Here is a 24,889-nt window from a genome sequence, read left to right as displayed (position 1 = left end):
TGTAAACTGTAAACTGACTAAGCCCTTAGCTTTGGACCTCGTATCTCAATTATTGAAGATCGAAACGCTCCAGTTTTCAAAGATGGAACACTCGGTCTGAAATTGGAATTTCCAGGATGTTTGCTTGGTTGGCCGGTGCACCGTGTGGCACATCCTCCGGCACGTATCCAGACCGAACTCCAGCCTCAAATTTTAAAAATAAAATCAAACACGAGCGTTGGATCTTCAGTTCCTACACGGACGGTCGAAATCAACCTTCCACTGCCACAATCCGACCCCTAGCCCTGCAAAACGCGGAACACCAGAGTGGGTCCCACACGGCATTAGAAAAATCCGGAGCCGTGCTTGCGTCGGGAGCCCCCCTCTTCTCTCGGGCTCCGCTTCGCCTTCTCCGCAGCAGCCACTTCGGGATCGGGAAGCGGAGGGGAAGGGAGAGGCAGGCGAGTCGCCGTACCCGGCCGCAGCTTCCCTCTCTCCGCCCCCGTATACCCCTACTACCCCCCCTTCGCCGCGCACGATGAGCTCCTCCGCTGCCGCCGCCGCCGCCAACGCGTCGCCCACGCCGACCGCCCCCGCCGACGAGGTGCGACAGACGGAGGTCGACGACAGGATAGCGTCCCACGTGGACCCGTTCCTCGTGGAGGCGCTCGACAACCCTCGCCACCGCCTCATGGGTACGTGCGAGGCAACCTTATCTCTTCCAATTCTCTATCTCTGTCGTCCTCGCGCTGCTAGGGTTTCAGTGCTTGACTTGTGTGCGGATGTGTCGTTCGAGGTGTGTTCGTGTGAATGAGCGATGTATGCAGGTTCGATTATGTTCTACCTCTAGGGTTTCGTTTCCTGGTGTATTCTAGATGCGGAATTGGGGACCGGATTCGTCTCGCTTTGAGGTAGCTCAGAGAGGGATGATGTAATAGATGCTATGAAATTCCGGAGAAATTTGATCGGATTCTACCAATATATCTATCCCTAGGCTTGTAGTGTGGTGGCTTGCGCACTTTCCTTGTTGCTATTTGGTACAATGCTGATTATGGTGCTGCTGTACACTAATATGAGCTAGAGAACAATACTGACGCGCAGAGCAGAGTAGTTTTCTCTGGTTGATATTGGCCTATGATTATTGGTGATAATAATGAGCAGATGCATGCTTACCGTTTCCTAGACTTCTCTAGAAATATCCTGTGTTATACTGTAATTGTTCTTTGTTGTAATATTGTTAGACCTGTGTTGTTCCCACTATCTAAAATGACAGTTAAATTTGTATCGAATATAATATGCTCAAACCACTATTCCGCAAGCAGCTGCTGTTGCGGTTGTTCTATACTCGTGGTTTGGATCAGTAAGGAGGTTATATTCCCAAACATGCCTTGTGGCTACCAGATATCCTGCTAGGTTTGCAGACAATGATGAGATAGCCATTATGACTCAAGTCGCTGCTGTAATTAGAAAAAGGCCTCAGGGAGGGAGATGGTAATTACTGAGCTTAATCAGAAGTTCTCAACATCTCAATGAGGTGATGACGATGGGCTTCTTTCACTTGCAGCTAACCTCTCCTTCATGTGGACTGTTTCAATCTTGCACCTTTTGCCCTTTCGCTCGTTTCAATTTTCTGTGGGCGTCTGATCAAAACGAACGTAAAATATGAGATTAGGATAGTATTTTCAGCTATTTTATGCCGACACCTTTTTCTCTTTGCTGTGTATTTCCACTTCCTGTCTTACTGTGTGTTTTGATCATATGAGTGCACCTTGTGCCTCACACCTTTAGCCGGAACCTGCAGTTCTGAACGTCTTACCTAAGGTTCTGCACCTGGTGCTTTGCCTTTTTGCAACGCGATCAACTGCCTAGGCATGTGCGTTTTGCATCTCTGAGAGCACTTTGTACATAAACATCAAACAAAAAAATTATGATAGTGCTGTAATATCACCTTTTGTGCACTAGGCATAAAATTTACCTCAGTTTGATTCTTTTGAAGTTCCTTCTATAATCGCGAAGTTTCCTTAGGTTTTCTAGTGATATTTGCAAGGACGAAATGGGCTAACTGACTGCGTGAATTCTTACATGAGAAAATATTTCAAAAGTTGGAGCTGAGTAACTAACTGGATGGTATAACTGATATACGGGTACTGTAATAAATTAGAACTTCAAATGTAACTAACTGATCAGATTTTGATTTATTTTGCAGTCAATTTTCTGTGTGTAGCCACCAGTACTATCCTTCGAGTTCTTCGCTTCGAGTATTCTCTATGTTTAGATCTGCTCTTTCTTTCAGTTGCTCTTTGCATCCTTATGTTGATTGTCCGGTGTTGTTCGGCGATAGCTCGTGTTTGCATTTTTCCATGTGATTTGCCTTTCTTCTACTCCATCTTTAGTTAGAGTTCGCAATTAAGATCCAGATGATCAACTATGATTATAATTTGTGCAACTGTAATCCTTGTCAGAGGATTACAAGTCAGAAATCTGATCCACCTTCCACAGTTTTCTCCTTGTCCCTCTCTTTTTTCTATTTTGTCTTGCTTTTCTTTTACAGTTCGAAATTTGTTTCAATTTTTTTGTATGGATGTGAGTACCCTTCCACCAAATTATCAACTAAGATTATACCGTGTGCAAATGTAATCCACTTGTTGTGTGTATTTATTTCTATCAATTAAGCTGCAGTGTGTTTTTTATGTCCATTCATTTGTGCATTTTTATATAGTTCTTTTTTTTATTGCACAACTCTTATTCTTCCATTTCTGCATAATCATTTTTGTTCTCTTTTGCTACAGTTTTGCGGATGGAATTGGATATACAGAAATTTATGCAGAATCCTCAACTGCATGAATTTGAATTCCAGCATTTTCCAACTTCTTACCTCCGCTGTGCTGCTCATCGTGTTGCACAACATTATGGTTTAGAGACTACAGTAGCAGATATCTTAGTAGATGGTTCTATTAGCAGGATAGTTGCGAGAAAAACACCTGAAAGCAAATATCCAGCTATTGTATTATCAGATGTTCCCATTAAACAAGCAAGAAATGACCTTGAGTCTGCAGAGAAACTTACGTTTGTCATTTGTCAAAGGCCCAAAGCTTCCCAAAATGGCGCATATGGTGCTGGAGCCAATAGTGGTGCAGTGAAAACTGTTGAAGAGAGGATAGATGATTACAATAAAGCACGGGCGCGCATTTTCAATGGTTCCATTCCTGCAGATGTTGAAGGCACAAGTGATTTTGGAGCTTTGTCCATTGGCAGAAATGAACTGATGAATGTTGAGCATTCTCTTGATGAGAACAGGGTCTATGCAATGAACAGCCGTTCCAGGGTCGCTGTTTTTAAGGATGCTGAAAAAGATCGTAGTGATCCTGACTATGATCGTAGTTACAAAAGGTTAGCATATCCATCTATTAATTTGCTGGCACCAGTGGAGTCTTGATAATAAGATTAGAAAACATTAACATGTTCACTTCTGCAGGTATGTTAGAAGTCACGTGCCTGATTTCAGTGTGAGCCCAGGCGCCTTCAATTTTGCTGTGCCTCAGTTTATGCAGTATGGTGTTGGTTATGTGCAGTCTCCTAGCATGCCAGGAAACCAACCTTCAGTGTATTTTGGCCAACCTGATTTATCTATGGGGTCTTCTGGAACAGCTGTGTACCCACAGTGGCATACCCCAGCAATGATGTATCCCCATTGCTATGACAATCTTGGCCATGTGATTTCTCAGGTAAGCTGTCTGTTACAGGATTTTGCTGACATTTGTTTCAGTATTTAAGGGTGACATCCAGGTTAATTGTCTGAATATCTTCTCTGTTCGTGCAATGTAGCAAAAACTGTTATAGGTTCTAAGTAGTAAATCAATACACTATGTGCCTTTAGCCTTTTGGAGAACTTACTCTGGACCTTGTAGCAGTAAATCAATACCCTATGTTAATCAAATCCAAGAAGGGGTAAAGGATATTTTCTGACAGTGAACTCTTGGTTGTTATGCCCAAGAAAGTAGCAGCAGTAACAGTAGTAGTAGTTATGAGTTGAGATCCTGTTGTGCCAATATGGTCAGCCTGATATAGCTACTTTGGTTATTGAGCTGATTGAAATTGAAATCAGTCCACCAAATCGAAATGAGGGTCTCAATTATCATGTGGACTGTCTTGTTTCTAATAAATAAGTTCCATTTTTTGTTTCATGACATCCTTCTGAATAACTGGGTATGTTCTTTGCAGGTTCCTGTGTACCAGTCCTTCAACCATGGAGAAACTTGATATGTTGAATTTGTTAAACTTGATATGTTGTGTTGTCATATTATAAGTGCGTCTATTTTGGAGTCAGTTTTTCCCATCATCAAACTTCTGTGTAGTGTGAACTAGGTGTACAAGAATTCCTATTTTTATGAGACTATTATGGTGCACTATTTTACAAATAGTGGTGCTTATCTGGTGTTCGTTTCTCAGTCAACGGGTATGTGTCCCTGATAATTTAACATAGGTTAACAACTTAACATCTGATGGCTTTGGTACTGCGGTACTGGTCTGTACGATATTGCCAGGAACCTTAGGCATCTTTTCAATGCATGAGCCAATAGAGACAAATGTGGGAAAAACATATGACAGGGATGCCATCTCCTCAAGTATATCGGTTTGCAAAATACAGGAAATCGAAAGGGTTCTTCGGTACTGGTCCAGCAGTTACGATCAGATGTTCTCTTTGATAGTAACTGAGGTATGGGTGTCAGTTCATAGAAAGATTATGTGACGTCGTAGATGTTGATATATTTTGTTACTATATGATTAGGCAAAGTACAGAAACCTTGATAGTTGATAGTCAACAATAGTCACGTGCATTTTGAAACGGATGACGGGATGAGTACGCAGTAGAAACAAGTACGAGCACACAATATTTTCTCGAAGAACTTGCTGCTGGGTTTATGAACAATGCAAGTACCGCAGGCTCGATACCTCGATTTAGTGAAGCGCAATACGATTGGCAGTACATCTGGTGCATGGAGTGACCGCAGACGTTGACACGGTGTATGGTGTTTAGGTAAGAGGATCCCTTTTAGGGTTCGTTTAGTTGTCTCGATTCCCATCGGGATCCCAACCTTTTCCCTGGGTAAAAAGTCCACGCGGCAAAGCTCTCTCGGCCCGGTCTCTTGGCCATTTGGACGTCTCAAGGCTTTTCCGGCCCAATCCTCGTCCTTTCCTTGGGATAAGTTCCACGCCTCACGACGTCGGGAAGAATTCCATGTCTCGTTGGCGAAGCCTCCGCCTCTGCCTTGCTTGTGATTCCGCGCCGCCTCCTCCATTATTTCCCTTCCCTGTGATGCCACCTCCTTCCGTCTACATTTGTGCCTCCCTTCCCTGTGGCGCCGCCGCCTCCCTCCCCGCGAAATAGCGGTTGTTCCTCTCCTCGTCGGCCCCCTGCCATGGCAAGGTCTTTCTTCCACAATCGTCTGCGCGTCCTGCCTCCGCTATCCTCCCTTGAGCTCTTCTAAGTCCATGGCGGCCCAGGTAAGCCTCTCCTGTTGCTGCTTGACCCTTTTTCTCTCCCGTTGTTCCTTCTCAATTTCTGCTCGTAAATTTCAGATGGGCTGTTTGTAGGTGCTTGTAGGAGGAAGATGTGGAGAAAGGAAGAATCGATTGGATGAAGCAAGCAGCGTCCCAATTTTTATGAAATTTTCTTTTCTCTTCTCTGAAGAATTCATCGAAATTGCTCCTTGCAGATAGGGAAATTTTTTCCACGGTGGGAGGGAGATCCAGTGTGCACCTAAAAATCCCCTCAAGGGAATAGTTTCCATGGATTTTTTATCCCTTGCAACCAAATTAGCCCTTACGTAAGTAGCAGGAGTTAGGAGAGAGATCCCTTCCTTTGTGACCCGCGGAATAAAGGTTGACGACTATCATGAATCATGTTTTTGCAGTGAGGAGAAGGGCGTGATTAACGACTATCGCCTCACGCCTCATTCATCGAACAAGCGAAGAGGACCCAGTACTGGTAGACTGTACAGGACGAGACGAGACGACGCTGTGATCCAGGCCCAAGGCCAATGCTTTCGCGCCCCGGCCGGGGGGGCCACGAGCGAGCGAACAGCCCGCAGCGACGATGCGTGATCAGATCGCCAGGCAAACAGCAAGCCACGCGTGGCATGTCCCATGTCCTCCGCCTCCCCTTTTCCCCCGCGTGGAAGCATCTTTGCTTGACAGCTAAACGAACGGCTCGGGCCGGGCGGGCGCCGATCCATCCAAGCAGATACGCGTGGCCGCGGGCCCACGAGAGGACAGGCCCAGATTCTGATCCCCCAGCTGCTGCTGCCTCATCCACCACCACCACGGGGGATCGGATGGATGGAGCCCACAAGCAATCACATCCCTTCTCTGGGCTGGACTGGACGGGTGCCGATCCAGTTGCCGTCTGCTTCGGCGTGTTTATTAGTATCTCCCGGAGGGGCCGCTGCTGCTGCACTGCACCCTGTGTACCGTGTGTTGCCGTGACGGCACAGTTCCCTCCTGTGCTGTGCGTGCGTCTTCTGGGATTCAGCACACGAGAGGACAGGTTGCATTGGTCGGTCGGGAGCTCTGCTCGGGGAGACGGGGATCATTGGATCAACATCCAGTCGCCCTTGACCCCGATTTCGCCTATTACACATGCCTGTACCGTACGAGAGTGTACATGCCTGTCTGTTTTTTTCTCTTGATAATTTCCTATCCAGTTTGTAGCAGGAGCCAGCTATAACAAATCTTGGGCTGAAATAAAATGGAGGCGTCTTTCGCAAAAAAGAAAGAAAAAAATGGATATGAAGCTTCGTAAATAAATAAAATGAAACTATTGATCACCCCTCAAGCTTCACAGGGAGTAGCTTAGGAATCAATTGATGGTTCGTTTGACGCCCCTAGTGTTAGCGCAACATTCGTCTTCAAGAACGGGTCACTTTTTTTTTCCAGATCGTAGCCATGCGTTTATCACTTTTTTGGTTGCCTGCACAGACCTTGGCTCACACCCAAAATGCAAAATTGCCATGTTTGTTGCCCATGCCGCATCCACAACTCGCATCCGAAATATCAAAACCCCCTTCTTGGCCTCATCCCAAAAAAGAAAAGGTCCGGTCATTTTTTCTGCAGGCTCGATCTCCTCTCACTCCCTCCTATCGGCTCCTCCGATAGCCACCATCTGCCGCCTGTCCTCCCATTGATCTCCTCCGTCGCCTTCTCCCTCCTATCTATCTCATCTGATGGCCACCGCCGAGCAGGCCGTGTTGCTGCAGGAGACGGTCCATAGTAGCGCCACCTCACCGCCGACGAGTGATGGCAGAGCCTGAGACCTGCACCAACGACTGCTCGTGCCGACATGCCCGGAGTCCAACAATGATGCGAGCGAGGAGGTGGCCGCGACAAGGCGTTCTTTCCGTTGCTGCCCACCTCTTACCGTGACTCTGACAACAGCCCACCTCCTTGCCGCGACACCGATGGATCCAATGGTGCCAAATAGCGGTTTGCAGTTTCGATTTGAATCATTGAGCCTGTATCTTGGATGCAGCGTCCTGGATGCAATGCAAGGTATATCAATCTGGACAACCAAACACACCCTTAGTGACGCGAGGTAGTTTTGAATATTATTGGGTCTCTTCATGTCAGTTTTTTCATACTCCATGTGGAAAAGTTAACCGTGTTAAGATATGCATTCTAGCGTCACATGATGGAGACAGGTAGGATAGGTAGGCATTTGTTTTTAGTAAACCTAACTAATAGTACTATGATCCGATCGATTGACTGAAGTTTCGCAGCATGTTTTTACTTTATTCATCCTTAATTAGCTTAGTGCACAAGTAGAAGCAATCTATATAACAATATTTTGTCAGAGTTCAAGTTATCCTGATAGCCTGATAGGGAAAGCTCTAAAAAAGAACATGCCAGACACGCTAATTATAGAAGTTTAGTTAACGTAAACACGAGCGTGAAGACATAACTCCACGGAATAGTAGCAGCTCCTGCGAAGTGTGAACCCTTTGTTACGAACGTGTTGAAAAACTTGAAGATTTTATGTTCATCTGCGGACAGCCAAATGAAAAAGATTTTTTTTTTACGAAATGTAATTTTCCCTTGATTGACATGAAATTAGACATGTGATCGATCCATAAATGTTTTTCTATACATATCGCCCCTTATTTGGCAAAATCGGGGAGTTTTCACCCCTTATTTAACCGTACCCTCCTCAAAGCGATACTGTTGCCAGCATGTCACGGTTTTTTTGTCTAGGTGTGCCGTATGCCATACCAAGCTAGCACAAACAGCTGATGACCAGACCATTTTCTTTCGAATTGACGACTCCCTCGTCGCTCTCAAATATACGTAGATGGGATCCACACAATAATACTCGGAAACTTTATAAAGAATCGTATATGTTGATTACATGCAACTAAATACTGCTCAGAACACTCACACATTTCTTCTCAAACTAGTCAAGCGGCCCTCGCAAATGCGAGGGCATCGTCCGAAGGATGAATAAGAAAAATAATTGTATGTCTTGATACGAACTTATATTTTGTTATTGGAGATAACATGGCTCAGTACCCACCACATCACAAATATTGTGGCCTATAAAATATACTCCCTCCGATCCAAAATAAGTGTTTCAGATTTTGTACTAACGCTGAGACATTTATTATGTATCAGAGAAAGTATATCATATGCACAAGGCGTCTACTATTTTAATACTACTCGACCACAGAGTAATCTGACATGCCTCATTCAATCCTCCACAATTGAGCCCTTCAACTATAAATAAGCCAACAAATTTGAATTAATAAATCAATAATGATTCATCTTCAGAGCTCAACTTCAGCATCTACCAATGGTCGCTTGCTGTCATCGATGATCTACATGTTATATCTATATGGTTAAAGGCTACATAGGTCAATTTGTATATCCATCGAGTGCATTAGGAGATTGGTATATTTGTCATCAATAGGGAAAATATTTAAATTACAGTAACTTACTTCCTCCGTCCCATATTAAGTGACTCAAATTTGCCCAAATATGAATGTATTTATGTCTAAAAAGCGTCTAGATACATGTAATAGAAAGTCACTTAATATGGGATGGAGGGAGTATATTTTTTGTAGTCCAAGTAATAACTATTTCACCAAATTAGTTTGTATTATTATTTTCAAACAGATTGAGCAAAACTTCTAAATATCACAAACAACAGAGTATGACATTCAATAATAATAGAAACCAACATTAATTGGACCAGGCAACTGGTAAAATAATACTCTGGAAATAACACGATAACAAACAAATTTACTCGAGTACAACAAACTAAACAATCCTGAAACCTCGTTAAGAGGTACATGAAACGATCTAGAGTCAAAACAATAGATGAACATCCTACTTTTTTAAGTAAAATATAAACATGCCACTTGCTGTATGCAATCAACAGCAGGGAAGGTATTTTATTTGAATGTAGAAATTGAGTCCGTGTCAAAAAGGTGCGTAGCTAATGTATTCTGATGGCTTTCATCCAAATAAAGTGCAGACTTACCCAAACACATTGTTATAATTTAATCAACCATTTTATGATCACATATATTAGGAATAAAAGAGGTGTGTCGCATATCAAACAAAAATGCATGGATATAAATACAATGGGAACAGAGAAATGCATGGGTGTGACTTTAGTTAAGTACATAGCCAGACTTCAAAGTTGAAACTATAGTACAAAGTCTTTTGATATCTACATTATTTAAACAGAAATCAGATTTGAGAGTACAATTTTGCGGGCAGCAACCAAATAGATTTTAATTTAGGAGCAAATAGATTAAGTCTGTCGAATTGCAAACAAACGCTAGAACGAAGCATACAAGTTCCCAATTGACAATACAATATTGATCTTATATTGCCTATTTAGTTTTATTTAGCTGGAGCCTGGATTGTGTGGTAATAACAGAGGAAAAATATCTGCTGACTATTAAGGCATTTTTTCGTTGAAATTAGTGTATCTTAGGAGCAAAATACCTTGGTCCATCTTCTTGTTGGAACATTGATGCATCTTAGTATCTTACCCCTCCAACCTTGGAAATAATCTTAATCACGAAATTTTTAACTAAGCAACCTAGACAACCTAGAACAAAAGAAATGCCAAATAAGAAAACCTCCGAGTGAGGTGGCAACATCTAGATTGGGATTTTTACACGCATCTGGATTGAATAGTAACACAACACAAAAGAGAGGAGTAGAGAATAAGTGAATCAGATAGCAGGACGGAGCATTAAAACAATCTTATAAAAGAAGATTTGGTACTGAATATGAAGCCATTGTCTTCTCGTATATTGATTTCTACATATAGAGTTTGTTCAATCAAGATTAGTTTGGGAAAGTCTGCTTGGATATAACAGAAAACAAAAAAAATCGATGGATACATCATAAGTTTGAACATCAAACTGAGATTGCAATAAAACAAATTAATCCAAGATAGACAAAAATATCAATCATGATGTACCCAAATGCAACAAACCCGAAGATAACAGTTAGTAGAACAAAGCATAAAAAAGACCTAGGGCGGCATGAAGTCAGGTCTGAAGTACATTCTGTGGAAGATTGAGATGGCCTAAGGAAACTGCGACATTGCTCCAGACACGGTAGCTCACTTCTTTTAAAAGATTTTATGTAAGAAAGAACGCAATGATTATTAGCAAGTGAATATTAGCAAGATTTTATCAACAGGTTTATTGAGAGTTACTGGAACAGGAAAATGCCAATGATCTGCATGGTAATGGCACAAAAATGTTGATTAGCGGCAGGAAAATGGCATGAATACTAAACAAAATCATCTACATATAGTTAAATGAAATCACCTCCTAATAAATGACCATATCTGACTCAACTTATCTATCCTGAACAACAAAAGACCTCACGCTGAAATGACACGTGTGAATACAGTTCTATAGAATTATTCATTCTATTGTATGTAAAGATGAAGTAAATAAATTAATTGAATAAGAAAATGGATCTGATGTTGTCATAATACATGAGAAAAAATTGAAGCTTTTCTGGTGTCTTTTTTTATGAAGCTAATAAGGCATAAAGAAACGCATTAAGTTCTCAGAATATTGGTTGGTATTAAGCAACATATATGCTAAATTAACATAGAACTACTGGAAGTAAGAAAAAAACTTTCATATGTAAACACACCTGTTTACTTTAGCTAAACCTTTTCCATGAAGCTTGGTGGTTCTTGAGCCAACTAACAGAAAAAAATTCAGTAAATTACGTCAGCAATGTGTTGCACTTGGGAAGATCAAAGTCACCTCTTAATATTTATAAATGACAGCCAATGCTCAAGGCTGAAATGTAGTAAGCCTCTAAAATCACTGATGTCGAATTAGACTCCCTAAGTTGTAATTATCACTGATTCTAGTTAGTTGGCACACTTAAGCATCAGAAATGTCTAGACAAAAAAGAAGCAAAGTGTATACCTTATTACCTTAATGATATCCCAATTACTTACATCTTAACTAAAATCCTAATTATGTAATACAAATAAGTAGGTGATAAATACAATGTAAATCAAGGAATGTTTGCATTTTTCAGTCTAATCTAGATAGAACAGATAGCTCTAAAAATAATTGTCATGTGCATATGGTTTCTATTGTGGTTATATTTTAGTAAAACACATAGCTCTGAAGATACTATATCTATATATGTCCTTCTATATTTGCTTTTCCTTCTCACGTACATATGATCAATCAATAAGATGTAGTCAAATCGGTAAATCTACTTCCAATTTGTGAAGAGAAGTGATAGAATATAAACATAGTATACCTGAACTTGGGCATTGTGATAGAACTTTGGAACTGTTGAGCTAGCAGTCTGTACACTGTACTGATGGTATTTATGCCTCTATTGATGACTGAAATCAAGGGATGGTGCTAAGCTAAGTACACAGCGTAGGTGTATTTGGTTTAGAATCACCATAACCCATGCAGTATCTCATTCAAGTAATGGTTTTGTATTCCCCGTAATTCATAAAATACAATGAAATCATTTTACCAGCTGGACTGGAAAAATGTGCCATGGTGTGGAGAAAAAATCACGTTCGTTTTGGCATACATAAGATAGAGATCTAGAGAATCTGAGTAATAATATGCACTCGGAACCAATATGAAAAATCATGTTTTGTTTATAGACAGCACTACAGCAGTAACTTAGAAGGAAATAAAACTAAATATAAGATATACTCCAGGAGTAGATGAAACAAAACTGAATCAAAACCGCATTATATCAGAAGTAATCAAATTTAGAGTTCATATGAGAAAGAAGTACAAAACTGCATGCATCAGAAGGAATCATTATTTGTTTTTCACAGTTCATCAGAATAGCCGGCACTGATTTTTCAACCACCGGCAAGTCCATCAAAAGATCTCTCAGCCACCCTGCCTCAAAGGTGGCTATATCTAAAGTAGCAAGCTCTGTTTCCATAGTTGACCTTGTCAATATGGTCTGTTTGCAAAATCTCTATGACACTACACCACCACCAAGTATGAAGGCATACTCAGTTGTGGCATAGAGATCATCTGCTTTAGAGATCCAGTTCGAATCACAATATCCCTCAAGCACAGCTGGATGCCCTGAATAATGTATTCCATAACTCATCGTACCTTTTAAATAGCGCAATATCTTTTCTATTGCACGCCAATGATCTATACCTGGGTTTGACGTGAATATACTCAATTTGCTCACAGCAAAAGAGATATCAGGTCTCGTAGCGCTAGCTAAGTATATAAGGAAACCGATTTTTTGAGAGTATCTCAATTGATCTTTCCCTTCTTCATTGTTCTTTCTGAATATCACGCTGGGGTCATACGGTGTTGGTGAAGGTTTGTTGTCAGTAAAACCGAAGCGACTCAAGACCTTCTCAACATAGTAGGATTGCATCAAAGTAATTCCACTCTCATCTTTAACCAGCTTAATGTTAAGAATAACATCAGCCTCTCCCAGATCTTTCATATCAAAGCAATTTGATAGAAACGACTTGACCTCATTTATCACTTTTATGTTTCTACCAAAAATCAGAATATCATCCACGTACAAACACAAAATAACACCTTCGCCCCCACCATGGCGATATTACACACATCTATCAGCCTCATTAACGACAAAGCCTGCAGAAGTTAAAGTTCTGCCAAACTTCTTGTGCCATTGCTTAGGTGCTTGTTTTAGTCCATACAAAGATTTTAGTAACTTACACACCTTTCTCTCTTCACCCTTTACCAAAAATCCATCTGGTTGATCCATGTAAATTTCCTCTTCCAACTCTCCATTAAGGAAAGTTGTCTTTACGTCCATTTGATGAACGACAAGACCATAAGAGGCAGCCAGGGATAGGAGTACTCGAATGGTAGTAAGTCTAGCAACGGGTGAATAGGTGTCAAAGTAATCTTCGCCTTCTTTCTGAGTGTAGCATTTCGCCACAAGCCGTGCCTTATGCTTTTCAATCGTACCGTCAGGCCTTAGCTTCTTCTTGAACACCCACTTGCAGCCTACTGGCTTACAACCGTGGGGGCGTTCAGATAGCTCTCAAGTTCCATTAGAAAGAATGGAGTCCATCTCACTTTGGACAGCTTCTTTCCAGTCATCTGCATCCGGAGATGCATATGCCTTTGCAATGGTTTTGGGAGTATCCTCCACAAGGTACACAATGAAGTCATCACCGAAGCATTTTGCAATCCTTCGTCTCTTACTCCTGGAAGGAGCTTCATTGTCATCCTTCTCAACATCATCCTCATCCTCAGGATGTTCAGATTCATTATCAGATGTATTAGATTCAGGTATGCTAGACTCAGGTAATATTTCAGAAGAAATTCTAGCAATGCTATGCATATCTTTCATAGGAAAAATATTCTCAAAAAATGTTGCATCACGAGATTCCATAATAGTATCAACATGTATATCAGGTACCTCGGATTTAACTACCAAGAATCTCTAGCCCACGCTCCGCTAAGCATAGCCTAAAAAGATACAATCCACTGTTTTCGGTCCGAGCTTGCGGTTCTTGGGAATTGGGACGTTGACCTTCGCCAAAACATCCCCAAGTGCACAAGTAAGAAAGTGATGGCTTTCTTCCAATCCACTCCTCGTAGGGAGTTTTCTCTTTATTTTTGTTTGGAACTTTATTCAGGACATGACATGAAGTCAGTAACGCCTCCCCCCACCATGCCTTAGATAAACTGGCAGTGGCTAACATGGAATTCACCAAGTCAGTCAGCGTGCGGTTTTTCCTGTCGGTGACCCCGTTTGATTGGGGAGAATAGGGAGGCGTTCTCTCATGAATAATACCATGTTCCGCACAAAACTCATCAAATACATTGGACAAAAATACTCGCCACCACGATCCGACCTAAAACGTTTGATCTTTCTCTCCAATTGATTTTCAACTTCAGCCTTATAGATTTTAAAGTAGTCTAAAGCCTCATCTTTAGTTCGCAACAAATAAACATAGCAGAATCTAGTAGCATCATCAATTAACGTCATGAAATATCTCTTTCCACCTTTTGTGAACACACCATTCATCTCACAAAGATCAGAATGTATGAGTTCTAGAGGTGCCAGATTTGTCTTCTCGACCGCCATGTGGGGCTTTCGAGGTTGCTTTGATTGCACACAACTATGGCACTTAGAACCTTTGGCAATGGTGAAAGTAGGAATTAAACTCATAGTGGATAGCCAAGATATTAAACCAAAATTAATGTGACATAGACGAGAGTGCCAAACACTTGCATTATCATTAACACTGCCACAAATATGGTTCACTGACATATCACTAAAATCAGAAAGGGAAAAAATGGAACAAGCCCCGCACTCATAGCCTTTACCAATAAATTGTCCATGTTTGGACATAACTACTTTATTAGATTCTAAAACTACCTTAAAATCATCTCTGCATAAAAGGGAACCGCTAACGAGATTCTTGTTCATGGAGGGGACATGCATCACGTTCCTTAGCCGCACGATCTTCCCCGAAGTAAACTTCAGATCGACCGTACCAACACCACGAACAGCTGCATGCGACCCGTTTCCCATAAAGACGGTTGAATCCCTTCCATGCTGGTAAGAAGTAAACAAAGAGATGTCAGAACATACATGAACATTAGCACCCGTATCAATCCACCAACATGGAGATTGAAATACTGAAAGTATAGTAGGTAAAATACCGTACGTGTCAGTGTCGCTAGCGGTCACGACGTTGACAGTCTTCTGCCCCTTTTTCCCTCTCCGATCTGCACGATCAGGACAGTCTCTGGAAAAGTGGCCGAGCTCTCCATAGGTGAAACAATTTATCTCGCCTTTGTTTACTTTCTTCTTCTTCTTGAAGGTAGTAGTCTGCGCAGTCTTGTTGTTGTTAACAACGGCGGACTTCTTCCCTTTGTTCTTTCCGTTCCCGCGAAAATTCCTCTGTACCATATTGGCGTTAGATGGAATATCAGCAGCCTTCTCAGTGGTGTCCTTAGCCTGAGCTTTCTCTTCAACATCAAGGGACGCTACCAGTTGTTCAACTGATATCTCTTGTCTCTTGTGTTTTAGAGACGTGGCGAAGTTCCTCCACGCGGGAGGTAACTTTGCAATAATGCACCCAGCCACGTACTTGTCGGGTAAATCACACTTGAGAAGGTTGAGCTATCTCACAATGATCTGTATCTCATACGCCTGTTCAACTACAGAACGGTTATCCATCATCTTGTAGTCGTTCAGCGACTCCATGGTATACAATTCACTGCCTGCATCGGTTGCACCGAATTTAGCATCCAGTGCATCCCACAGTTCCTTCCCGTCTTCTATGTGCATATACACATCACAAAAACGGTCAGAAAGAACACTCAGAATGCATCCTCTAAAGGCAACATTGGCATCCTGAAATTTTTTTTGAGCTTCCTCAGATAAATCTCCCTCTGGTTTGCCGTCTGTCACCTAGAATACTTTCAGAGTCTGCAACCAGAGCATGGCCTTGAATTGCCATCTCTTGAAGTACATCTCGAAAAATTTATCCGGCTTCAATGCATCGGCTAAACCCATAGTTAAATCAGGAAATTGCCGACAATAAGGTTTTTGGATTGTTGGAAAATTAAGCAATTTCGAGAATAACAAATAATGATTAATTACACAATATAGATCATGACGACTATAGCAACTAGCATATGCATCTCGAATATACTAGAGGTATTCAACAACACAATCAATAATAGTATAATCACGCAGATCATAACTAAACAGTAGATCAAATTACGGTGTACGTACTGTTGCGGTGGAGAGGAGGCCATTGCTGTCGTGTTCGCTTGACGAAGTTGTTGACGAACAAGACGTCAGCGCGCCGCGCACCCGCCGGTTCGAGGAGGCAGACGACCCGTGGTTGCAGGAAAGCGAGCAGTCGCGCGGAGCGCTTCCTAAAAACCTTATTCGCCCTCTCCCGTACAGGATCACAAAGGCGAAAGGTTCCGGAGACCTGCTCTCTCGATCGCGAGTGCACGCCGGTGCTCGGGATGGAGTAGATTACGACGACGGCGCAAAAGCGAGAGGCAGGCGAAACACTAGCGCAGTTGTGTTGCGTACCGATCGGAGGCTAGGAAACCTGAACCGACTCCACAAAATCTGCACGCATCCGTAACAGATTCCAAAAATACTTCGCGCGTGTGACAAAAAGATAAGAGGCCCGGCCCGGCCCGATCGAACTTGAAATAACGAAACGCGGCGCGCGCGTGGCGAGGCGAGGCGAGCGGAGGAGGAGGAGGAGGAGGAGGATGAGCGCGTGTGGGAATTTCCTTTGCTCACTTGCTCAATAGGTGAGAAACAACATCTCTTATATGTTGGTCTCGCTCACTCTAAACTAGCAAGATGGAACTATTCTCTTTCCACTCCCCTCATCCCACTTTATGAATGGGTCTTTGAGATTTTTCAGAATTTATTAAAATTGGGCTTGGACTGATCAGTCCCACAACACAAATTCTAACACCTATTTTTTTTTTCTGATTGCTCCGTCATGTATTTTTAATATATAATAGATCGGACCCCAGAAGCTTCGAGGTTGATGATGAATTGACCATATGTGCCAATTAAACCTTCGGTATGTTTCGGAGGGTGAACAAGGACTCAACACCCATCGTTTCTGCTCACGATATTGACACACAGCGAGATGACTGATCAAGTGTAGCTGTTCTGGAAATCAGAGTGGCCACATGTCTTGCAAACATTTTCAGCACGTTATTGCAGAAAAACGTCTTAGCTTCACTTTCCAAGTTTCCAACTCTAGCAAGTTGATGCATTTGGAACTTTGCACCTCTGCAAATCTCCATGACGTACAGCTGGATCGTGTCATTACCAAAGTCCAAAACTAGGTACGTCCCGCGCAGTTGGGTTGATGTAATGTCACTTGCTAGGCCCTCTAACATCATTCTAATGGACCCATGCGTCTTTAGAGTTTTGTTTGCCCCTTTTGGCCGCACACGGAGCTCTACAAATAAAGATCACCAGTCATGACAGCCTCTCACTACACTATTGCCTTCAATCGCGACAGGCCAGGGCTCGATTCAGCACTTTGACACTCTTGGCAATCTTTCTATTATGGTTTAGAAAGCGGTTTATCCGGTGCCGAGTTCGCGCCTTGATTGTACACCTCCGTTTATGATCAATAAAAAGTTAAATTTTAAGCTCCTGGTCCTTGGTTAAAAAGAACAGAAAGCTCGTCAAATTATTTCTATCGTTGCTCGCAAAACAATATTTCTATCGTAAGTAAAAAAACATTATGGAGTACTATCATATCTGATCTTAACCCAAGCAAACTCACTAGATGTGGAAATAAAGCATCAGATGCCAAGGCGAGAGTCCATCTCCATCCATGGCCAAGATGCCGGTATAGCTATCGCCGTCGGCCGTCGGATAGAAATTCTCCGCCCTCGTGGGCTGATAAAAGAAAAGGCGTGGGATCGCTAGCTTTTGGCAGCACATTCCCCTGCACCGGATCAGCGTGGCTCGCGTGAGATGGGCAGCAGGAAGGAGGGGAGTTGGGATACGCGCACCTGCGCACGCAGCGCAATAGCAGCAGCAGCAATCCGCTGCCGCACGTTAGATCCTAGCTTTTGTCCTTGCTGCTGCTGCTGCTCGGCCCTTTTGGCTCCAGAACTAGCAAACTGGCCTTTCTGCAGAGCTCACCAGGCAAAGGGTGGAAGAAAAGGAGGAAAAGCAGATTGGGTGGATAAAAATAAGCAAAGTACCAAGTGGCTTTTGCGACCCCAAGCTGTTACGGAAGCAATAATGCAGCCTGTGTTCTCTCCCGTCTTGGGCTGCCCTTTGCTCGGCTCATATGACATGGGAACTCTTTGGCAGTTGCAGATCGTCTGCACTCGGCATAGCTCACACCAGATGGGAACTCTTAAGATGTGCTGTTGTATAATCGTTTTCTGCATGCGATTTTCTCCTGTTATGGAGTAGCACTAGCTGCCTTTTTTCGGATAGTAGTACTAGCTTCTTGCTCGGGCAAGCAATCTAATGTTCTCTTTTTCACCGTAACGTTCCTGGCTCAGTGCAAGAGTCTCCAAGGATCTTGAATGCATGAAATCGAGTGAAATTGTGGTGCTACCGCTAGTTGCGGCGGTGCAAAGGATCGTATAAATTTCAGGTTCATTCGATTTGAAGGATTTTTACAGGATTTCAACCCTTGGAATTTTTTACATTATTTTGGAATTTTATGAATTGTTACAAACAAAATTAAATTGATCTGAATGTTTTAGATACATGTTGCAGATAGAAAATCACCAAAATTTAGTAAATTTAGGGGAATTTTGAAAAAGAAAATAAGCCCCAATTAGCAATCGGTCCAGAAGGTGGGATGTGAAAGTGAGAGCTCAACATTTTAGGGCTTATCGAGTGGCTTGCTATCCTCTGGAACACGGACAATGGGAGAAATCAATTTGTGATACAAAGATCAATGCCTAGTTAGCTTTAAGTTAGTATGATTGGGTTTTGGTCTGGTGATTCGATCATGCGAATTAGTTTTTTTAAGCACTGAACATTAGTGAAACTTGACTAAGTATAAATACTAGCAATATGGCACAAATAAATTAGCATTTTTTGAGGCGGTGCCATGGCACCCCACTGGATCCACCCATGAGTATGGTTGACTGCCGCTAAATATTGTTCTTAGGGAAAGATAACGGACAAAATAAAAGTTTGCTTGAATGTTTCCAAAATGCCTCTTTATCCTAGTTTGGTATCTTTAGGACATTTTAAGGAAAGACATACTAGATTGATCAAGTGCACTTGTTAGGCCAGTATCAGTTGGGAAGTTCTTTTTATGGGCGACGTGTTTGTTTGCGGTTGGTCAATTGTCGGATTTAGTGTTGTAGATAGCGTAAGGTTTGGTGGTATGTTTTCTTTTTCATCGGAGTTAGAAAGACTTAGATCCACCTCCCTCAAGGTGGATTTGGATTCTCCCTCGTTGTCGTGATGCCGTTACCTAGCTACTAGTTTATCTGAGCTTTTTTTTTTGCTTTCGTGGTGTGTCTTGCATGCTCCTTTGGAGCCTATCAAGGATCATGTTCTTCTTTTCTACACAAGACATGTTAGATTGGCTACTCGGTGGAGGTGCAAAGTTGCCTCGCGTGACGAAGACAGTGTACTCATGACCTTCTCGATGGCCCATGCTCTTCTCATGGTGAGGCTCACTAATGTTCTTTGTCGGCATTGTTTCCATATCATTGTTGTTGGATTACTGATTGACATGTGTCTCTCTTAGGTCCGTAGCGCATGGTTAGCGGTGTAAGATTTTGCAAGATAGTTATCCTAACATAGTGTAAGATTTTGCATGTCGGTGGTCGAACTATGGAGGGCACCACGGGACACATACCGAGGGGTTTAGCAGTGTGATGCCGAGGGTGTCATCATCTCTAAAGGACCCATCATACATGCTCATGGTTGTATCAACCACCATGACACGATACCCCTTGCTAGGGGTAGGGGAGGCGTCGACAGGGGAGGCAGGGGGACACATCTTCTTTTCCTGGTTTAATCTTTCCGATTTTCTGGAAGTCGATGTGGTGTTTCTGAACGTGATGATGGTGTTGCAATATACTTCGGAAAGTTATTGCAGAAATTTCTGAAAGCTGACTGAAAGATTCCAGCCATGTTTGATGGGCTTGACATGAGACATGGACTCCCGATCCAACGACCTGCGCGCCTACTGCCACGCCGATCCATTCACCAGCTGCCCGTGCAAAATGGCATCCATACGTGTGCGTGTGATAGCGGCGAAAGTAAAGGGGAAAGGGGTCAAGGGGGCGGTCAGCGTCTCAGAGAGGGAAAACCAAGCAAGCAAAGAAATGAAATGCTGCAATGGTGTTGCGTTGCTCCATGTCCCAAGGTCGACGGATGGAGGGGACAAGACAACTCCTCCTGGCTCGCTGGGGCGCTGGCTCACCTGAACAAAATCCACACACCTCGCTTTCCTTCCCTTCCTCCTGCGGCGTTGGGGCGATTAGATTTCTCTCATTAACGCCTTGGTCGCTCTCGTGGTCACATCACTTAAACGCCAGGTCACGCCTAACAGCAACATCACCCCCGTCCTCGGAAATTAAATGCCGCAGCATCTCTTGACTCCTCCACTCCATCCATCCATCCAGATATGTATCTCCTTGGACTCGTCAAACCCCAGATTGCCAGTACAGAGACAGACAGAGAGAGCACTAGATGGCTATGCAAAGAACAAATCTTAATTTGCAGGACTCTTTTAATCGATTGGCGAGTACTAATAGTTCTGGATTTTGCATTACCTACCCTACTGAAGAGTACTAATACTCGTAGTTTTTCAGATAATCGCATGGGCAAAGAAGCATCAGTATGAGTATGTTACAGTATTAGCTTACGAATGGGGGTGTTCAACGCTTGGTAGCGAGTGAATCGTGACACATTCAAAAGTTGGGGGGTGAGGCCATGGCAGAGAACAACAAGGAAACATTGACCTGAGCAGAGTTTAATGTGCGCAAGAACATAATCAAGCATAACTGTACTAGCACAATTCAAGAAGGTTTTCTTTTCCTCGGGGCTACAAGAAACAAGAAGCTTTTAAAATGAAGATTTACAAATGGTTACTACAAGAAACTCCAATTTGAGTTGCTCTGATCAAGTTCTTAGCAGCAGCAGACAGAATGTAAGAGGAGCTAAAATGCAAACCCTTGCTACTACATACTACTGTAGTATGTTCTTCCTCCATGGAGCTGAATGGAAGGCTGACTGAAACTGTCATCATGCCGGTACAAACTTAATCCTCAAAACTTATTCATCTCCAGGGTGGGTCCTTGACATTATTCAACCCTGCCTATATCATCTCTACTCTCACCTATGCAATCTGCAAACGGCTAGATGATTGCATCACTTCTTTGGAGGGGTCTCAGCTCACATGCAATGGTTTACATCACTCAAGGACCAAGATGACCCCCTGGATCCTCGGCGCAATTCGCAAGGATTCAGTTTTTTCTTGGACGACGAACATGAAAGCACTAGCCAATTTTCACAACTTTTTTACCATCTAAAATAATCATCTCTAAGGCTAAGGTTTATGTCATCAGCAGCAAGAAGAAGAAGAAAAAAGGGGGAGAGAATAGGAAGAGCAATGACAAATAGCAGCAACACAGGAACAGAAGCAGCATGAACGGGCGATGTGACAGGGGTGGAAAATATGGATTGGATGGATGGTGGAGCGCTTGCTAATTCCCGAGAATTGTTGGCCTCTGGTGAATCTCTGATCGATTTGTATGCCGATCTAGGGGAACTAAGCAGCGGCGGCAGAGGGGAAAACGAATTTTATATACCCGAGGACGGACGGACGGATGCGTCCGCCATCCATCCGATGCCGGTCACCGTCGTTGTGGAGCGGGCCTCAGTGGTCGCCGGACGTCGGGAAGAGCGTCAGCTCGCGGCGCCCGCCACCCCCGCCGCCTCCGCCGCCGCCACGGGATCCGAGCTCTAGCTCGTCGGCGAAGGACGACGGCGCCATCATCCCCATCGCGCCGCCGCCGCCGACCATGCGGTGCATCCCGGGCGGGCCGACTGGCGCGCCGCCACTGGCCACGGCACGGCTGAGGAAGCCGTGGTCGAAGCCGCCGCCACCGACTGGGCCGGCGGCGCCGTAGTGGCCGAGCGGGCGCGCTGCGGGGTGGTGGAAGTGCCCGATCTGCGGCGGCGGCGGGTGGTGGTGGTGGGGGTGATGATGGGGGTGGGTCGCCATGGGGGCGAAGGGCGTGGAGTACGGGTCGGCGCCCGGCGGCGCGCCACGGCCGGGCGGGAGGAAGGGGGAGGGCCCGGTGGCGAAGAGGTGCTCGGTGGCGGCGTCGGTCCCGGAGCCGGAGGAGTGGCTGCCCCCGCCGCCGCCGCCGCCGCCGTTGCCGAGCCCCTGCATGCGCTTGAGGTAGAGGCGGTACTTCTGGAGGTGGGAGGCGACGTTCTCGCGCGTGAGCCCGTCGACGCTCATCAGCTGCATTATCGTCTTGGGCACGGCGTTCTTGATGCCCAGGTGCGCCACCGCGTCCACGAACCGCTTGTGCAGCTGCGGCGTCCACACCAGCCTTGGCCGCTTCAGCGTCCTCGCCGGCTCGTCGCCGTTGCCGCCGCCCCCGCCACCGCCGCCGCTCGACCCGGCCGCCGACGACGCGCCGCCCCCGCCGTTCATCTCCCCCGCGCCAGCGCCGCCACCAGCGCCGTCCGCGCCGGCGCCTCCGCCGCCGCCGTGCGTGGTGGGGATGTCGAAGGCGGCGGCGAGATCGCGCGTGATGAGCGAGGAAGAGAGCGGCATGAGCTCGTCGGGCGCCGGCAGCTGCTCCTCCCACCTGGTGAACCAGCTCGTCTCCTCCTCTTCCCTCATCCTCTCACCCCAGAGCAGAGCCCAGGAATTCTTAGCCGCGGCAGGCTATAAGCACTTCCCTTGCAGCAGCAAGCAAGCAGAGCAGAGGAAGAGGAAGAAGGGGAGAAGGGAAGGGGGGGTTACTTCGAGGTGGATCTCTCTTCTTCTAAGCTTTCGTCTCTTCTTCTCTCTCCTCTCACTTGTTGTTTGGGCCTTTTCCCTTGCTCTGCTGCGCCCGCTGCTGCTGCTGCGCTATCTATGATATCCCCTCCCGGCGTCCCCCCCTTTCTCTCTCTCTGTATCGCAATCTGCTCACGCCTTTTTTCCCCTCCGTCCTCTCTCTCTCTAGGCTGACGAGTGAGTGAGTGAGTATCTGATGAGTTCGGGGAGTGGTGCGGCGCAGTTTAATTAGTGGGCTGGCTCTGCATGTCCTGCTGCCTTAAAGCTATTTTTGTGTTATCTTTGGTTGCTTTGTTTGTTTGCTCGCTTGTTCGTGTTGGCTTCCGTCCCAATTGTGATTCTCTCCCGTCCCTACCGTATCGCGAAACAAAAGATAAATCTGGGGATTTTGGTTTTCCAGGATTTCTGGGCACACAGAGGAGAGAGAACAAACTGTGGAATAAGACGTGGGGGGTCGAGATGGGGCCTGGAGTTGGAGGGGAATTACGGGGACGTGGGATTTATCAAGATCGGACGAGACGAGACGAGGGAGGAAATGAAACGATGATATATCTTCTTAGCTGGAGTTTGGTTTGTCCTCGTGTGGGCATGTCGCTTGCCTTGCCTTTGCCTTGGCCGGATGGATCACATCTCTCTCTGGAACCGGAACCGGAATCGGGTGGGGGGAACCGGGGAAGGAATCTCTCGTGCGCCTCGTGTGTCCTCCACAACGGATATCGCCTTGGCTTCGGCTTTGCTGCCTGCTGGGTGAAGGACGGATCGTGATCTACGGCTGGATCTCGTACCTAGGCGCGGGTACAGCAGCCGTTTGAGCATCTAGGAATGATGTGGGGATTTGGTTGGGTAAATCTCATGTCCTGCTGCTTCAAAAGTTACTGCTAAAAAGTACTCAGCAGGGAGATGAATTTGGTTGAGAAGGGAGGAGTCAAGGCTCTGAGGTCAGATCTTTAGAGCAAGTGAAATGTGGTCAAACAACTACAGCTAAGAGAGGAAAAAGTGCTATTAGAAGTATTTCTAACCATTGCAGCATAGCTAGTTAAGAAAAAATTTGAGGCATCGCTTCTACTAGTTGATGCGGTTCCAACTATTTTTTGACTTTGGTGGGGCCCTCGGCAGTTGGCTCACAGCTGCTACATTCAAAACAACAATGTCGTTGATGGCTTGCTGCTAGCCGTTGGCTGCCTGCTATATATACACACAACAAGATTCAGAATTTCAGAAACAACACACATCCAAAATATGGAGCCCAATCGTCCACCAAATTTTACAAGTATGCTCAACTCTGCAATTCCAAGTGCAGATCCAGAAAATCAAAATAGCTTGTACCAACAACACATACAAGTTACTGCCATGAACTTACTCTCATCCTCTCAATATCCCTCCAACATGCATCCACATCGTCCAAGCCTCAATCCCTTTGGTCCGCACCAGGGCATCCACCAGCTCCATGCATACAATCCAGGCCACCCATACATCTTACCTATGGAGGAGGTCAACCTGGGCATTCATCATCACCGGTCGAATCCGGTGCTTTCTTTGGAGCTTACGGAGCAGGCGTTTCAACATCGCCGGTTGAATCCAGCACCTTCTTTGGAGCATATGGAGCCGGAATTTCATCGTCGCCGGTCGATTCCACCTCTCCAATGTCTGCTGCATAAAATACACATCATGAAGTGGAGCATGAAGAAAGCAAAGATAGCAGTCCAGATGAAGAACAAAGAAGAGGCCGCACCAATTGGACAAAAAAGGAGAATGAGCGATTGATCAACTCTTGGATTAAAAATTCAGTTGATTCAATTGAAGGCAATGGAAAGAAGTCTGAGCGTTATTGGAAGCAAGTAGTGGACGAATACAACAAAA

The 24,889-nt window shown here is 44.6% G+C and overlaps 2 protein-coding genes across 2 annotated transcripts; one reads left to right on the top strand and one right to left on the bottom strand.

Moving 5' to 3' along the window:
- The first annotated feature begins 335 nt into the window (after positions 1 to 335).
- On the top strand, positions 336 to 4,427 carry LOC100835943. Its single transcript, XM_003568407.4, has 4 exons — positions 336 to 674; positions 2,769 to 3,369; positions 3,455 to 3,704; positions 4,201 to 4,427. The coding sequence occupies exons 1-4, from the start codon at positions 518 to 520 to the stop codon at positions 4,237 to 4,239; spliced, it is 1,047 nt and encodes a 348-aa protein (XP_003568455.1). The 5' UTR covers positions 336 to 517; the 3' UTR covers positions 4,240 to 4,427.
- A 16,562-nt stretch (positions 4,428 to 20,989) lies between these two features.
- LOC100835635 (transcription factor MYBC1) lies at positions 20,990 to 23,482 on the bottom strand. The gene has a single exon (XM_003568406.4). The coding sequence runs from the start codon at positions 22,868 to 22,870 to the stop codon at positions 21,890 to 21,892; it is 981 nt and encodes a 326-aa protein (XP_003568454.1). The 5' UTR covers positions 22,871 to 23,482; the 3' UTR covers positions 20,990 to 21,889.
- Positions 23,483 to 24,889: the final 1,407 nt, after the last annotated feature.

Source organism: Brachypodium distachyon, chromosome 2, assembly GCF_000005505.3.
Source record: "Brachypodium distachyon strain Bd21 chromosome 2, Brachypodium_distachyon_v3.0, whole genome shotgun sequence".
NCBI lineage: Eukaryota > Viridiplantae > Streptophyta > Magnoliopsida > Poales > Poaceae > Brachypodium > Brachypodium distachyon.
This window is presented reverse-complemented; position numbering and strand designations above follow the sequence as displayed.

Bases quoted from the DNA above. Each gene is read 5' to 3' on its own strand.
- LOC100835943 (XM_003568407.4), top strand. From the start codon at position 518: ATGAGCTCCTCCGCTGCCGCCGCCGCCGCCAACGCGTCGCCCACGCCG. The intron at 675-2,768 runs GTACGTGCGAGG...CTTTTGCTACAG, and splicing joins CCCTCGCCACCGCCTCATGG to TTTTGCGGATGGAATTGGAT. The intron at 3,370-3,454 runs GTTAGCATATCC...TCACTTCTGCAG, and splicing joins TATGATCGTAGTTACAAAAG to GTATGTTAGAAGTCACGTGC.
- LOC100835635 (XM_003568406.4), bottom strand. From the start codon at position 22,870: ATGAGGGAAGAGGAGGAGACGAGCTGGTTCACCAGGTGGGAGGAGCAG.